This window comes from Monodon monoceros, unplaced genomic scaffold (assembly GCF_005190385.1).
Source record: "Monodon monoceros isolate NGI ecotype Baffin Bay Population unplaced genomic scaffold, NGI_Narwhal_1 Super_Scaffold_5, whole genome shotgun sequence".
Classification (NCBI taxonomy): Eukaryota; Metazoa; Chordata; class Mammalia; order Artiodactyla; family Monodontidae; genus Monodon; species Monodon monoceros.
The window spans coordinates 99661116-99677330 of NW_021703782.1; the positions used below are offsets into that span (position 1 = coordinate 99661116).

Here is a 16215-nt window from a genome sequence, read left to right on the forward strand (position 1 = left end):
CTATTAGTTTCCTAAAGATGCCTAACAGAGTACAACAAACTAGGTGGCTTAAAACAACAGAAATTTAGTGGTATTAGCAGTAGGAAAATGGCCCATATAGAAAGATGGAAAAAGGGGACTCACGGATACCAGAGATGGAGGAACAGAGATGACTAATCTGGGGACAAGAAAATTCCAGTCACTTGAGAATCATTTTGTAACAGAGCAGGGCTGGTTTATCAACATCACCACCATGGCTTGAAAGAAACCTATCTCTCCATTCTGAACCATCACACTCTGATAACATATTCATGTAGAAACCTCTGGATTGGTGATCACTTTGCTGTTTAGAGAGCAGAGCACTGGAAAACAGGTGGGAACATTTTTTGTCAATGAAAAGCAAGTGCATCCTTTGTTAATCAGTAAGATGGTATCCTGGTTTAGGCATAGTGACCCCTCCATTCTGACTCTAGTTATTAGGAGTCAGTTTCCTTCTCTCTGATCAACTCAATATGGACCTGATGGATCTCAGAAATTAAAAGCAAAGCTCTCAACAACGATGACCCACCAATAAATAAAATAACAGTTTGGGGACCTTTCTGGTTTAGCATGTTATCACTCCTCCCCACCCAAAACCACAACACAGTAAGATGCCTTGATAAACAGCAAAAAAACGCATCGAGGAACACTAGAAACATTTTAAAAAGATTTATTATCTATTTTTCAAAGGAATAATAGTAACAAAAAAGCAAAAGAGACCTTATGAAAAGTATTTATTCTTAGTATAGGGAACATAATTTTAAGATTGCATATTACTTGTTTTTCAAAGAATATTTATATCCAAGACTTTGAAAGTGGAATCAGAAGGGAAAAAAAGACCAAAAAACTAAGGGAGTGGGGGGATAGAAAGAAGTCAGAAACAATTTGGTTCCATTTTAGTTAAAGTGGATTTTAAAATAAGATAGTAAGTCCATGAAAATTTTCTGGGAGAAGAACAAAACTTCCATCTTCTTGCAAAGATTAAGGCAGCCAAAGGAATCTGAGAAACATCTGGTTCAATTACGATCAAGTTTACCTGCTTTCCTGGCTTTACATTGAATTTCAATGTAGAAACAGAACAAATGTTGGTGATAAAATTACATTAGACACTCCATGATAATTCTGGTGGGAGGGAAGTCTGTTTTGTAAAATACAGATGGAGTCAAATGCCTCAGGAGAAATTTTGGTCAATAAATGGTCTAGACTCTAGAAGAAATCACTCTGCTCCTTCCACTGCTGTTGTGGAAATAGGTTTCACATAGTATGGACCTTCGCTCAGGTAAGTTCTGAGCCTCAAATAATTTGGGTTCCCAAAGATTTCTGCAATTGTCTTAGAATTGGCAAGTGCTTTCACCAGTTCATATTTGGCATCCTTTGAAGCTCTGTCACGCTCTACGGACCGGTCCATCACATATTCTACAAAACCTGGACTGTTAAACATAAGTTTCTGAGCCCAGGGTTGGTTTGCAATGGCCTGAAATAGAAGGGGGAAAGAACACAATTCCTCTGAGCCTTAAGTTAAGTTTGTTAATAGGATGGCACAAACCTTAGAAAGAAATTTGGCAACATGAACCTTAAAAATGTTACATTTTGCCCAAGTAAATTCCCTCCTGAAACTCTAACTTAAGAAAATAATCAAAATATTTTAAAAATCTGTAAACAAAGATGCTCATCACACTGTGAAAGGTACACTATAAATCCTTAATAGTGGGAAGATGAGTTAGTAAATTACGGTATATAGCAATAATAAATTAAATAAACATTAAGAATAAAGTTTATAAAGGATAGGTAAATCTGTTATATGAAAAAAGTAGATCCAAATTATACATATGGCATAATTACAACAGTGGAAAAATCAAGACAAAGACTTGAGAAGAAGACTACCCTAAAGAAACTCTCATAGATGTGCATAAGAGGATATTTTCGAGAATGTTCATTGTAGCATCATTTGTAATAGATGCTATCTAAATCTTCATTTACTGGAGATTGACACACTGTGGCTATACAATGAAATACTAATGACTTTCTAATTGCCTCTTTTAATATAGATAAATCTTAAAAACATAACATTAGGGAGAAAAAGGAAATTGCAGAATGATATGAAGAGCACGATACCATTTGCAAAGTTTAAGAATATTTAAAATACTGTAATTTAAGCATATATGCATAGATAGTAAAAGTACAAAATCACGCGTGCACTTGTAAACCCTGAATTCATGACAGTGATTACATTAAGAGAGGGAGGAAGGGGAATTGGATTGGGCAGAGGTAGCAAGGTATGACTGTATGTTTGAAATATTACACCAATAGATAAATACTAATACCAATACTAAAAGGAAACACCTTAAAGTCATACCAAACAGGTATGACTCTATGTGCTTTAAAAAAAGTCTACGTCTCAATCTTTTCCAAATTTAAAAATAATGAATAAGCGACGTTTATTAAAAATGTTTTTAAAAACCTCACTACTATATTTTAATGAAGAAAAAGGCACAATCAAGTTTACAGCCTATGTCTTCCTCTCAAAATGTGTTCTGCAGGCCATCAGCTTCAGCATCACCTGTGAACTTGTTAGAAATTCAGGATCTCGGGCTCTATTCCAGAACCAATGAATGAGAATCTACATTTTAACAAGACATTACAGTTTGAGAAACATCAGCCTACTTAACAATAGTTGAGGATGGGTGGGTTGAAATAAAAACAGCTGCCCAAACCAGTAAATCAAAAATTATCTCTACAACTATGGCTAAGTAGAGCATAATGTAGAAAAGTGGGAAAAAAACAAATCATGAGAATACCAGTGCAGGAGCCAAAATGACCATCACAGTGACTACTGACAAGGGTGAAACAGTCTAAAAACAACATTCTTGAAGTTGACAGGTATCCTGTACCCTTCAAGATGCAGATCCTGTATCACATCCTGTGGGAAGCCTTCCCACTTTTAAAAAAATTTTTCTTTATTTTTGGCTGCGTTGGGTCTTCGTTGCTGCGCGCGGGCTTTCTCTACTTGCAGCAAGCGGGGGCTACTGTTTGTTGCGGTGCGCAGGCTTCTCACTGTGGTGGCTTCTCTTGTTGCGGAGCACGGGCTCTAGGCGCATGGGCTTCAGTAGTTGCAGCACACGGGCTCAGCAGTTGTGGCTCGTGGGCTCTAGAGCGCAGGCTCAGTAGTTGTGGTGCATGGGTTTAGTTGCTCCGTGGCATGTGGGATCTTCCCGGACCAGGGCTCGAACCTGTGTCCCCTGCACTGGCAGGCGGATTCTTAACCACTGCACCACCAGGGAAGTCCAGCCTTCCCTGTCTTGTCGCCCCCACCCTCCTTGTTCCCTCCCTCTCTAGGCCAAGCATGCTGCCCGAGATCCCATTATTAAGATTACTAAAGTGATGACTACATTTCTATGAGCCCAGGGAGCCTCAGCAAGTGCTGAAGCTACAGAGTTAAATCAGCTATGGCTCTTATTTTCAATAAACTCTGTTGAATAGGTCAATAAATAAACATTTTCAACAAAGTGTAATAAACAGAATGCAGAGGTATGATCCTTACCACAACTATAATTATACAATTAACTTTATAATTATATTTACTGCTTGGGTCCTTTAATAGACGATGAGCTACATGAAAGGAAGGTCTTTGTATCTTTTGTTCACTACTATATCCCCAGAACCTAGCAAAGAAAAGAAACTCGACAAATATTTGCTGAATAAATGAATAAATGCAAAGTAGGAAAGCCAGCACTGCTTAACTCAACCTTGTGGGTTTGGGCAAAGCTTGCTGAAGAGACACCCGACTTAGTCCTTGAAGAATAAATAAGAGGTTAACAAGCAAAGTCAGGGAAGAGTGTTGAATGTAGAGTGTACATGAGGGTCCAGAGATATGAAGCAAGCAGTCTGCTATCACTAGGGCTGCCAGTGCCAGAAGCGAATGGCAGGAAATAAGGCTGAGGGAAACCAGGGCTAAGGTAGTGAGGGCTTGCTTGATGGCAGATAAGGAATGCGGAATTAATTCTGTGATCCCACAGCACCCCCAAACATTTTGCCACAGCACCTAATACCTTTTACTGAAACCATTTGTTTACATATTTGTCTCCCTAATTAGTCTACAATAATAGTAGAGGGCAGAAACTTCCTATGCACTTGTGCATCCCCAGGGCATGGCGGAGAGACTGGCTCACTGTAGTACACGTGTTGAACCCGCAGAGCCCCAGCAGGCATGGAAAAGAGGACGCCTACCGTGAACACTTTTAAGGCAGCACAGTGTAGTTCAAAGAAGGGTTGAGTACTGATGCCACGGAAGAGCTCCATCGGGTCCCGAGATAACGAAGAAAACCAGGATTCTGTCATCCTCAGGAGGTCATCAGTCTGCTGCTCAGCCTACAAGACAGAAAAGGAAAACCTCAAGACATTAGGAAGTCAGGAAACCTGGGTTCTGATCATACCCTGTCATTAACTAGCTGTGTGAGCTCTGCCAAGTCTGGAGCATTCTTCCCCAACTCAGCCCAGACTTCCCAGTTTTGTCTTGTTTCTTTTTTGATGGGGTTGATTAAGCAATCTCTAGGGTCCTATCCAGTTCTAATACTCTACGATTCCACTTTAACTTTAAAAATGTCACTAGTCACATAATGAGGGTTATCTTCTTTCACTAAGAGTGGGAGAGATGGCATTTATTTGGTCAACATTTATAGTAAGTTAACTAGTATTATACAGACATATTCTCCCCCACATGTACCACTGTTCTTCATTAATTTCCCAATCTACTTACTGGTAAATAAAAAAGAGATGAAATTGCATCCAAACACCTAGTTTTGAGCTCTGTTGAGGCATTCTTTGCTTGATATCCTATTCTCATCAGCAAGCGTTCAAAGCGAGTTCCTTTGAAGAATAACAAGATATTTTTTACTGTGGTAAAATACACATAACCTAAAATTTATCATTTTAACCATACAGCTCAGTACATTCACACTGTTGGGAAACCATCACCACCATCCATCTCCAGAACTTTTTCATCATCTCAAACTGAAACTCTGTACTCATTAATCAACAACTCTCCTTTCCCCTCCCCCCACAACCGTCCCCTGGTAACCACTATTCTATTTTCTGTCTCTGTGAATTTGACTATTCTAGGTACCATGTATAAATGGAATCATACAATATTTGTCTTTTTGTGTTTGGCTTATTTCACTTTGCACTATATCTTCAAGGTTCCCCCATGATGTAGCATGTGTCAGAATTACATTCCTTTTTTTTTTTTTTTTTTTTTTTTTGCAGTACGCGGGCCTCTCACTGCTGTGGCCTCTCCCGTTGCGGAGCACAGGCTCCGGACGCGCAGGGGCAGCGGCCATGGCTCACAGGCCCTGCCGCTCCGCGGCATGTGGGATCTTCCTGGACCGGGGCACGAACCCGTGTCCCCTGCATCGGCAGGCGGACTCTCAACCACTGCGCCACCAGGGAAGCCCTACATTCCTTTTTAAGACTGAATAATATGCCTTTGAATGTATATACCACATTTTTTTAATCCATTCATTCATCAATGAACACTTGGGTTGTTTCTACCCTTTTTGGTTATTATGAATAATGTTGTTAATGAACACAGATGTACAAACATCTATTTAAGCCCCTGCTTTCAATTCCTTTGGGTATACACCTAGAAGCGGAATTGCTGGATCATATGGTAATTCTATGTTTAATTTTTTGAGGAACCACCATGTTTCCACAGCAGCTGTACCATTTTACATTCCCACCAGATATGCACAAGGGTTCCAATTTCTCACATCCTGTCAACCCTTGTTATTTAAAAAAATAATAGCCATCCTAATGGGTGTTAAGTGAACAACTAGATTTTTAAAAGTATGCTTTCATATACTATGACTGTTACCAACCTAAACCAATATAAAAATAAACATGTAGTCAGAAACAAAGTGACAGGCCTAAAACACATTCATATGCAATACAGCATATATAAGTTAAAGTGTAGAACTCTGGAATCAAAGGACCTGGATTTGAGTAGCAGCTGCCCCACAGTCTGAATGATCTTAGAAAATTTTCTTAACTTCTCTGAGTGTCACCTACCTTATCTGTAAAATGAGAATGACAATAGTATGTTCTTTGCAAGACTGTAAAAGGATCATATGTCATAGGTACAAGCAGTTAGAAAAGTACACATAACCTGGATACTAGCTGTGATACACAACAGCATATATAATTTTCAACATATATTTCACAAGGGTTTTAACAGTGCTGTACATTTTTCTTTTTTCTTTTTTTTTTCTTTTTTGCTGCACGCGGGCCTCTCACCGCTGTGGCCTCTCCCGCCGTGGAGCACAGGCTCCAGACGCGCAGGCCCAGCGTCCATGGCCCACAGGCCCAGCTGCCCCGCGGCATGCGGGATCCTCCCGGACCGGGGCACGAACCCGCGTCCCCTGCATCGGCAGGTGGACTCTCAACCACTACGCCACCAGGGAAGCCCTGTACATTTTTTTGTGTGTAGAATTCATAGTACTTGCAAGATACTCATGAATGTGCCATGAGAGTATCACTCTTAACATAAAATCTTGTAACATATTTTTGTTTTCCTTCCTTGACATACAAATATAAAACAAATGTGTCTTTTCAGTAAATATTCACAACAACCCTGAGAAGTAGTTGTTATACACTTGTTATATATGAGGAAAGTGAGGCCTAGAGTAGTGAAGTGAGTAAGTGAAGCTCAAAAAGCTAAGTTAGTGTTAGAACTGGAACATGAATCCAGGTCTTTCTGACTCCAGACTATGGCCTTTGTACTATGAATACTATTTAAGAAAGATGTAGAGGGGAAAGAGCCAAGTTTAAAAAAAAATTCAGTAATAATTATGAAACTTTTTAGGGATTAGTCCAAGGTCATGGTAAAAAGACTGCCATCTGTAAAAGTAGTTTCTACTATGCAGTTAACATACAAGCAAATGAACTTATATGATGAATTCTTGTCCCCCCCTCCCCCGCTAAAAAAAGAGATATCCTTAAGGAAAGCCAAAACAAGGCATACCAACCTGTTTTCTGTAAAACTTGTTTTCCTTCAACATTGGATCCTAGAATTCCAATTGTGTCCACTGCTACACCAATCATGGTGGGGTCTTGACTTTCTGTCATTTCAAAGACTTTTTCCACAAAGACAGGATAACGCTCACAGATCTGCTGAGGACTATCCATGGTAGCCAGGTTTCCAAAAAACTTCACAAATCCTAAAGATATTTACAAGAATGTATTTTAATAGAAAAAGAAGATAGCATATATTGTGGACCCTAGGTTTTCATGGGACAGTTAATAAACTTCAGGCCAGAAAGAGGAGAAAGGTTACAGTACTGTGTTGCCTGGAAATCAGACAGACCATAAGGAGATACTGAAGGACCTGTGATGTGTGGTCCTGATGGAATAGAAACCCCAGGGTGTCAACGGAGCTGGGTCCGAATACTGAAGCATTGTCATATGCAAGAGGGAGGAACAAACAACTAGGACCAGCGGATACAAGTTATAGGAAGGCAAGTTTGGGGTCATTATCAGGAAGAAATTTTTAAACAGAGATGTTCATCGACGAAATAAGCGAGGCTATCTAAAATTAATATCCAATTTCTGGAAGTGCTGAAGAAAAACTAATCAACCAAGTCCTAGAACAGAATGGCTAGAATAATTCTGTATTAGATAAAGATTCCAACTCAAGATTTGATGAATCGGTGAAATATACTGTAAGTATCATTGCTAGTAGTTTTATTATGATTCTTTTGGCTAAGGTTCAAGGGAAACAGCCTAATGCTCTAAACAGCAATATTTCCAGAAAATTAGAATCAACAGTGCATGGCTCCCAGAGCAATAGATTCCACTTCATTAAGGGGCTATGGGTATTATCTTAAGGGAATCAGCTCTACAGAAAACAATCCCTGGCCTCCCCTGTCAGAGATAACTCTGAAACCAAACATACACTGTCATTTCCACAAGTGTCAGTATTTCTTACCTGGCAAATAGAAGCTAGAGAAAGGGTCTGAATCTGCCCCAACAATTATATTAGAAATCTGGTCAATTACTCCTTCTTGAGCGAGGTACTGTCGTCCATGATGAGTATATGCCAGTGATGTCACCATTTCTATACAGGTGGCTCTGAAATGCCAAGATTTTGCATATGACTAGTATAGTTTATAAACTGTTTTCATATAGGTTATTTTATTTAATTCTTCCCACCAAGTGTGAAAGGTGACTGATCCTGGCTCTACTTTTCAGATCAGGACACAAGGATGAGAAAATTGTAACTTGTACATTGTTTTAACAAGGCAGTTAAGACTTAAATCATGACCTTCTGACTTGAGGCCCATTATTGTTTTCATTATAACAGAACTACCTCCTCAAAGAGTTTTTCAACCTTTGTTTTATTTTGAAATGTCAAACATGAATATTTTCTCACAAAATTATAATGCCTTTACCACATATTTAAAAAATAATTCTTTGGCATCATCTAAAGCCTAACCATGACCAAATTTCCTCAATTAACTAAAAAAAGTATTTTTATAAGTTGATCCTAAGGTATCTTAACTGACTATTTGCAAGGTTTTTTCCTATGTCACAAAGTCTGATACTAAGTTAAAGAAATTTAACAAAATAATTTCCTTACTAGGAAGGCTTTGAAACAATGTAACTCAAATGCTCTAAAACAGTATGACTGAGGACTGGTTTATGCATGTGAGTTCAACAAATTCAATCACATTTAAAGAACACAGGACAATCAGAAAATCATTTAAGATAAGAAAAACAAAGTCCTGTGTACACAAAGGTAACTATAGCGCTCTTATAACAGCAAAATACTTGAACCAAGTATTCAACAGTGGGGATGTGTTAGTAAATTGTGGAATATCCAAGGAAACACTTGGCAGATACTCAAGGGGACTTAAGGAATAGGGGCTGGAAGTAAAGAGACTGGAATTAACATTTCTTTGAGAGCCTATATCGGCCATTGTATTGGTCTCTATGGTCAATTCACTTAATCCTCATGTTATCTTCTTTACAGAATTGTCATTGTTCCATTAAGGAGATAAGGAAACTCAGGTGCAGAAAGGTTACAATAATTTGTCTAAGGTCAAACAGCTACTAAGTAGTTGAGATGGATGTAAGCCCAATTCTCACTCATTTTCAAAAGTCCATGTTTCTTCTATCATGCCGTAGTGCTATTATTTAACAACATCAAAAAACGTGCATGTTGGGAATTCCCTGGCAGTCTAGTGGTTAAGAGTCGGCGCTTTCACTGCCGAGGGCCTGGGTTCAATCCCTGGTTGGGGAACTATGTTCCCATAAACCACACGGCATGGCCAAAAAAAAAGAAAAAACTTATATACATACATACATATATATAATGTGCATGTTAACACATTAAGTAATACAAAATGACAGTTACCATGTGATTGGCAACTTTTAAACAGCACACATGCCTAAGGACAGGGAACACTGTTATTCAAAAGTAGCTGAATTGTCATGCTAAGTTCCAGTATGTTGTCACCATGTAAGTTGAGCAATTTTCAAAAAGCCCCTTCTTCAGGACATAATCAGTCATGAGATTGCAACCTGAGCATAGGCTCCACTAGGGGAGATCACACTAAGTTCCGAGGTTGTCTCCTGTCCCCCCAAGAAAGGACATTTTGCTTTAAGAACTCTCTCCATCAACATACCTGACTAGCACATCCTCACCGGTCAGTTCTCGGAGGAGCTGCGTTACCAATCCACTGGTGGTACAGTAGTTTAAAGATTCTGGTGACACAGAAGATATCTCCACAATTAGCTGAAAGAAAACAGAAAAAGCAGAAAGGTCAAAATAGCCCCAAACTTGTTAGATGGCATTTTAAGTTAAATGCAGGACTAGGAAGTATATTACATACTATTATATACTAGTATAAATTATATACTTAATATAATTGAATTTTTAAAAATCCATTATTTGTCTCCACAAGCAAGAAAACTTCATTGAACACACAAGAAATTACTCTGGTACAGAAACACTCACCCAGATATACCTGGGTATATCTGCCCTTTTAAAAAAAGAAACCATCTGTATAAATGATTCACTTTGTTATAAAGCAGAAACTAACACACCATTGTAAAGCAATTATACCCCAATAAAGATGTTAAAAAATAAATTAATTAAAAAAAAAAGGAAACCATCAATCAGGACAAAAGCCCCAATCAACAATAACGAACAGACTGTAAAAATCATTCATTCATTCATTCTATCAGTCGGCCATTCACTTACTCGTTCAACAAGTATGTTCTGAGGGCTTACTGAGAGATCTAGGACACCGAGTATTTTAAGCAGAGGAATGACAGAATCAGATTTCGATTTTTAAAAGATCATTCTGACTACATGTGGCGATAGACTAGGGGTGACAAAAATGGGAGCAGAACAGTTTGGATGCAAATACAATAGTCCAGGTGAGAGATACTGGTAGCTTAGACTACGGTGGTGGTGGCTATAGCAAAGCAGAGAAATGCACGAGTTTATGTAAAACTGACACAATGTGATGACTGAGTGGATACATGGCAGGGAGGACAGGGCCTCACAGAGAATAAGCTGGAGGTCCAACAGCCAGCCACGTGGGCTGGGAGACGGGGCCAGTTTGTTGCTGCTGTTTTTATTAGGGGCATGAGGTGGATGGAGAAGATCAGAAGTTTGGTTTGAACATGAGCATAAGGGGCCTAGCATGCCTTCACAAACTCCAACAATTAAAGGTCAATAGAGGCTAAGGAGCCAGGAGACCAAGAAGAAACAGCTACAGAAGCAGAAGGAAAATCAAGATTGTGTAATATTAACAATGCAAAGTAAGACATTGTTCTGAAGAGGGAATCAGACTGTAAATGGTTCTGTTTTGAATATACAATCTATTAATTGCATGGCCTTGGGTCAATGACTCCATCAACAGCGAGATTAATGATAATGAAGTATCAGGTTTACTGTGAGAATTGAAGAGAATATATATGAGAGGATTTAGCACACTGCTCAGTACGAAGCTTCTTCTTACTACCACTACTACACTAATTTTTTCAGTCTAATTTCAATGGGATCTCCCCTATTATAGTACTCAGAGTGCAGTATAAATATTTTTTATATGACTGTCTCACACACTAGGCTGGGAGTTCATCCCTACATCCCAAGCACCTGGTATATATAGGGCCTAATATAGACTATAAACTCAATAAATACATGTTAAATGAGCCATCTCGCCTTCTGATGTAAGCCTTGATGCATTCTGAATTATAGGCACCAGAAACGATGCTTTTAGTCTTACCTCATACACCCTGTATCGAACAATGTCATTTGTTTCCATTACACTTTTCAAATCATCCAGCAGATTACTTTCAAATAAAGCCTCCAGTCCAGCCTGGGTCAGTGATATTCTTGACAGGGATTTAATGGCCTTATAAGGAAAGAAAGTATCTCTTAAGTCATAAAAATACCAAACTGTACTTTCTACTTCATAAGATTTATGTGAAAATTAGTGTATGGAACGCAGCTTACCCAAGGAACATTCACTACATTTTAGCTATAATTACTTATAATTGGAAAAAATACATAGTATTCCCAACAGAAAATAGAAAAAGCTTCTTATCAAGCAACCCAATGTAAGCTCTATGATGGTTAATTTAGAAATGTGCATTCTAGAAAATAAAAGGGGTTTACTAGTTTTATTTTGATGCCATTTATTTATTTCATACCATCGATATAAGGCTGCAAATTCTATTATGCAAATCATTCATTCTAAACCTCCACCTCTCAATCCAGAAGGCCTTTCTCTGTCTTTTAGGACATTAATGTCTCTGCATGTTTAGGCTAACGGTTGTAGCTGACTCACCGCTTTAGCTACAGATAGATTCTCTCCACCAATACAATAAACGATTTGTTTTAATAATTCAGCATTATTTAGAATCTCAGTAACAGCATCAGAATTTTCAACAATTCTTCCAACCTGAAAGGAAAAAAACAATCAGAAATACTCTTCCAAGGTAGGGCAACATGGAAACACATGATGGTCAAATTTCCTTAGTGTGCAGTTATTTTAGGAGTTACTAACTACAGCTATGAGTCATTAAAAAATTCCAAATGACCCAAATTCATTACAGCCAAACACACAGATGGTATAGTCACATCTTTGAAAAGAAAAAACCAAACAAAACAGGTGAGTTAAGACTTGAGACACCTCAGTGAGTGAAAACAATACAAATCTTAGTTCTACGAACTTTCAGTTCTTGATCTTGAGCAAATTAAGTAACTTTTTTTGAGCCTAATTTCTTGTCTGTAAAATGGGAATACAATACTTAACTGCAGGACAGTAATAAAGATTAAATGAAACTAAATAGGTAAAGCACCTCCTACAGAGTTTTGCACATAAATGGTCAATGGATAAATCGATCCTTTCTCCTTTTCTTGAATAAATACTTCAGAGAAAAAAAGAAAAAACAGTAGTTGAACATCTAGTGGATAACTAACTGCTCAGCTTCTATCCCTTCAAGATAATCCTCGGCAGCAGCTCTTCACCCAAACACTAGCATGTCTGGTTACCAGGGTGGTAAGAGTTACTGTCTTAATTTGTTGGTATAGTGACCTTTATAATAGTACTTCACTCATGCCACTATAATAAGACTTCCCATGGCAATCTTTCTCTCTAGACTAGGGGCTCCTTGGAGGAAAGAAACAGGCTTTATTTATCTTGGTAGCTCTAACAGCATATGGTACAATGCCTGATAAAAGGAGCTCAGTATTTGATGACTAACTGACTCAGATGGTACTCAGTGGAACTTCTTACTTTAGCTTGTAGCTGCCAGTTATAGTTAACTACGCATACTAGAATAGACTAGATACTCCCTACACAGAGAGCACGTGTTTTCTTCACCTCTCTGTCTCTGGCTCCCAGCATACACCCTGGCCCAGGGCAGGTGGTCACTAAATGTTGATTCCCTTATTATGTGCTAATAAAATTTCATACCTGGGACAGAGTGAGGATTTTTACAGAATCATTGGGGTGAGTCAGTCCCCTCTGCAGGTCAACCCTGAGGTTCCGGGCCACGTGAACTGGCTCCAAAGCTTGCAGCAATCTCTCCAGGATGGATACACACAAAGTAGTCTGTTCCCTAAGAGACACCACAGATCTCATCAATTCATGTCCTACCAGGTAGGAAGCAACAACCTAATATCTGACACCTAGCTTAATGAGGCTCTTCTCCACACAGACTTCCCTTTGAAACACCAACTTCTACTAGTTTATTCAAATTTACCTAGTACCGGGCTTCCCTGGTGGTGCAGTAGTTAAGAATCTGCCTGCCAATGCAGGGGACACGGGTTCGAGCTCTGGTCTGGGAAGATCCGATGTGCCGCGGAGTAACTAAGCCCGTGCACCACAACTACTGAGCCTGCATTCTAGAGCCCACGAGCCACAACTACTGAAGCACACGAGCCACAACTACTGAGCCCACACGCCGCAACTACTGAAGCCCGCGCACCTAGAGCCCGTGCTCTGCAACAAGAGAAGCCACTGCAATTAGAAGCCCGCACACCGCAACTAAGAGTAGTCCCCGCTCGCCGCAATTAGAGAGAAAGCCTGTGCACAGTAACGAAGACCCAATGCAGCCAGAAATAAATAAATAAATTTACTAAAAAAAAAAGATTCTAGGTTTACATTTATCAGAAAAGATCTCGAACCAATATATAGTGCAGGAAAACATCAATATATCTAGAGACTGCCAATCCACTATCCCGAGAATTATTCCCACAAATTGCAATTGGTATCTACAGTGTACTAAGTTCTGAATTACCTTGTCTTTAAATTTCCATTAAAATTGTTTCCTAGAGAGCTGCTCCTTCATTCAGCAAACCATGACCCCACAGACCTTATTCTTCAAACTCCCCTTCATTTCAGTTCCTAGTGCACCTCTGGTGTTAACTTATAGATCACTGAAAGTCTCTTCATCTATAATATGAAGTGGTTGGACTAGGTGGGCTCTCTAAAATTTATGAGTTTAATCTTTTATTTGGCATATATTGTATTATGTGCTTCATCCCAAGAGGGATGCAGAGATGAATTCTTCAAAGAATTTACCAACTAGACAGAAACACATATGGAATTACAACATAAGGCAATAATGTCAAGTATTATTAAGAGAAGTAATGATAATGTCCTTTAGGAGATCTAAGGCCAGTCACTTGCAACTGGAGTGACCAAGAAAGACTTTTTGGAGGGGGTGGCACTTCACCTGGGCCTTAAAAGATGGACAGATTTGGAGGGGAAGGCATTTCAGTTAGAAGGACTGGCATGAACAAAGTTAGGAAAGTGCCAAGTCATGCTCAAGGGAAAGTAGTGCCACTTGGTAGCTGGAGCAGATGAAATATGTGTAGAGTGGAAAAAGATGAGGCTGGAAAAGTAGGATGGAAATATATTGTAAAGGTCCAAGTGCCAGACTAACAAGTCATGATTTTACACTGGAGGCAATGCAAAACCATGGCAAAGATGTGAGCCAAATATCCTGAGAAGTTCCCTGTGGTTGCAACGTGGGAAGGACACACTAGAAAAGGAAACTCGGAGGTAATGAGAAGTCAGACTAATGCAACAGACCTAGCGAGAGGGAGAAAATGAAGGCCTGAATTAAAATGGACAAATAGAGATTTCATAGGCAGACCTGAATAATGTTAATTAACAGAATTAATGAAGGGAGAACACATATGAAAAAGGGAAGATTCTTAGAAGGTCAGAGCCAAGAAAGCCCTCTGAAATCATCCAGTGTTGATTCAGTGATTCATTATCTTTTCAAGAAGAAAGGCCACTTTTAAATTTCTGGATCACAAACATTTAAAAAGTCTTTTAAGTTATCAGATGATCAAATACAAAGTGTTTTTAAATCAAATACCACAGATGTACATAAAATGAAAAGTAAAAGTTGCCATCCTACCATTCTAAGTCCCACTACCGTATTAATAGTTACTGATGTATCTTTCAGCTATTCCAAAAGCTACACTGGCCTGTGTTCAAGTGGGTGTGGGAGGGTGGTAATCCTTTTTAAAAATTACGCATAACGGGATTATAAACTCCTACAATTTTCTTCTTTCATTCAGCAACATATATTAAAGATCTTTCTATGTCCACATATATAGATCTACCTCAATTTTCCTAATAGCTGCATAGTACTACAGTCATGTGTCATAATTTAAGAATCCCCTTTTAATAGATATTCAGGTGGTTCCTAGTTTTTTTGTTTTGTTTTGTTTGTTTGTTTGCTGCCTCCTTCTGTTATGAATATTCCTGTATATGCAGTACATTTTGTGTGTGAGTATACCTGCATGTTAAATTTCTGTAACAGGGAATTACTGGATCAAAGGTATGTGAATTTAAAATATCGATGGATCCTTCGAAATTGCCAGGATAGGACCCCTTCTTAAGAGGTGGGAAAAAGTCAAGGACTTGGATATGTGGTTGTGGAGTCCTCCCCGTAGGTGGGCAACCTTGCTTTCCTCCTCCTATTCCAAGGATGAAGGCAGTGAGGCTAGGCGACGGCCACCTCAGAGCCTGGGCTTGAATCCCGTCTCTCGCCTCTCAGCCCGGGATCCTTCCCTCTCTGAAATTTCATTGATATTCAACCTTCACTGTGACTGGGAAAAGCCTCCCCCGTCACCACCACCCCCATCCCCGTCTCCATACTTGGGGGTGTCGCTCTCCCCCGCTCAAGCTGCCGGGTCATCTCACCGATGGTTCTCGTTGAGCAGGGAGAAGAGCGGGCCAAGGCGCAGTTCCGCCGCTTGCTCGCGGAGTTCGCTGAGAGGCACCGACTGCAGCACCGACTGCAGAGCGCGCAGCTCCTCCAGCGGCGCTTCCAGCCGAGACACCTCCCTCAGAAGCGACAGCGCCTGGGCCGCCATGATGCCCCCTCCCGCCCGGGCTCGCCAGTCAACCCTCCCAGCTCCCGGCTCCCGGCGTGCTTTTCCAAGCCTCGCGAGATCTGCCCGGCGCAGACTCCCTTCCCCGAGTTTTGGCTGGGCCAAAACGGCCCGGGCTGCACCAATAGAGTTGCGGAGCTGCCGGGCAGCGCGCGCTCGGGGGCTGCCAAGCCTCGCGAGAGCGGGGCTGACTAGAGTCGGTGGTGATTAGGGGGCCGCATCGCGGTGTTATGTTGGAAGCTGCTCAGTTGGTCCTGCCGTCCGACTCTCCGGTT

General features: G+C 40.0%; 1 protein-coding gene across 1 annotated transcript; it reads right to left on the bottom strand.

Moving 5' to 3' along the window:
• Positions 1–902: 902 nt before the first annotated feature.
• Positions 903–15951, bottom strand: PSMD5 (proteasome 26S subunit, non-ATPase 5). The gene is made up of 10 exons (XM_029204041.1): positions 15750–15951; positions 13002–13146; positions 11871–11984; positions 11307–11435; positions 9696–9805; positions 7997–8139; positions 7038–7229; positions 4775–4884; positions 4246–4386; positions 903–1492 (listed from the first exon to the last, which is right to left on the bottom strand). The coding sequence occupies exons 1-10, from the start codon at positions 15920–15922 to the stop codon at positions 1235–1237; spliced, it is 1515 nt and encodes a 504-aa protein (XP_029059874.1). The 5' UTR covers positions 15923–15951; the 3' UTR covers positions 903–1234.
• Between the last annotated feature and the right edge of the window lie 264 nt (positions 15952–16215).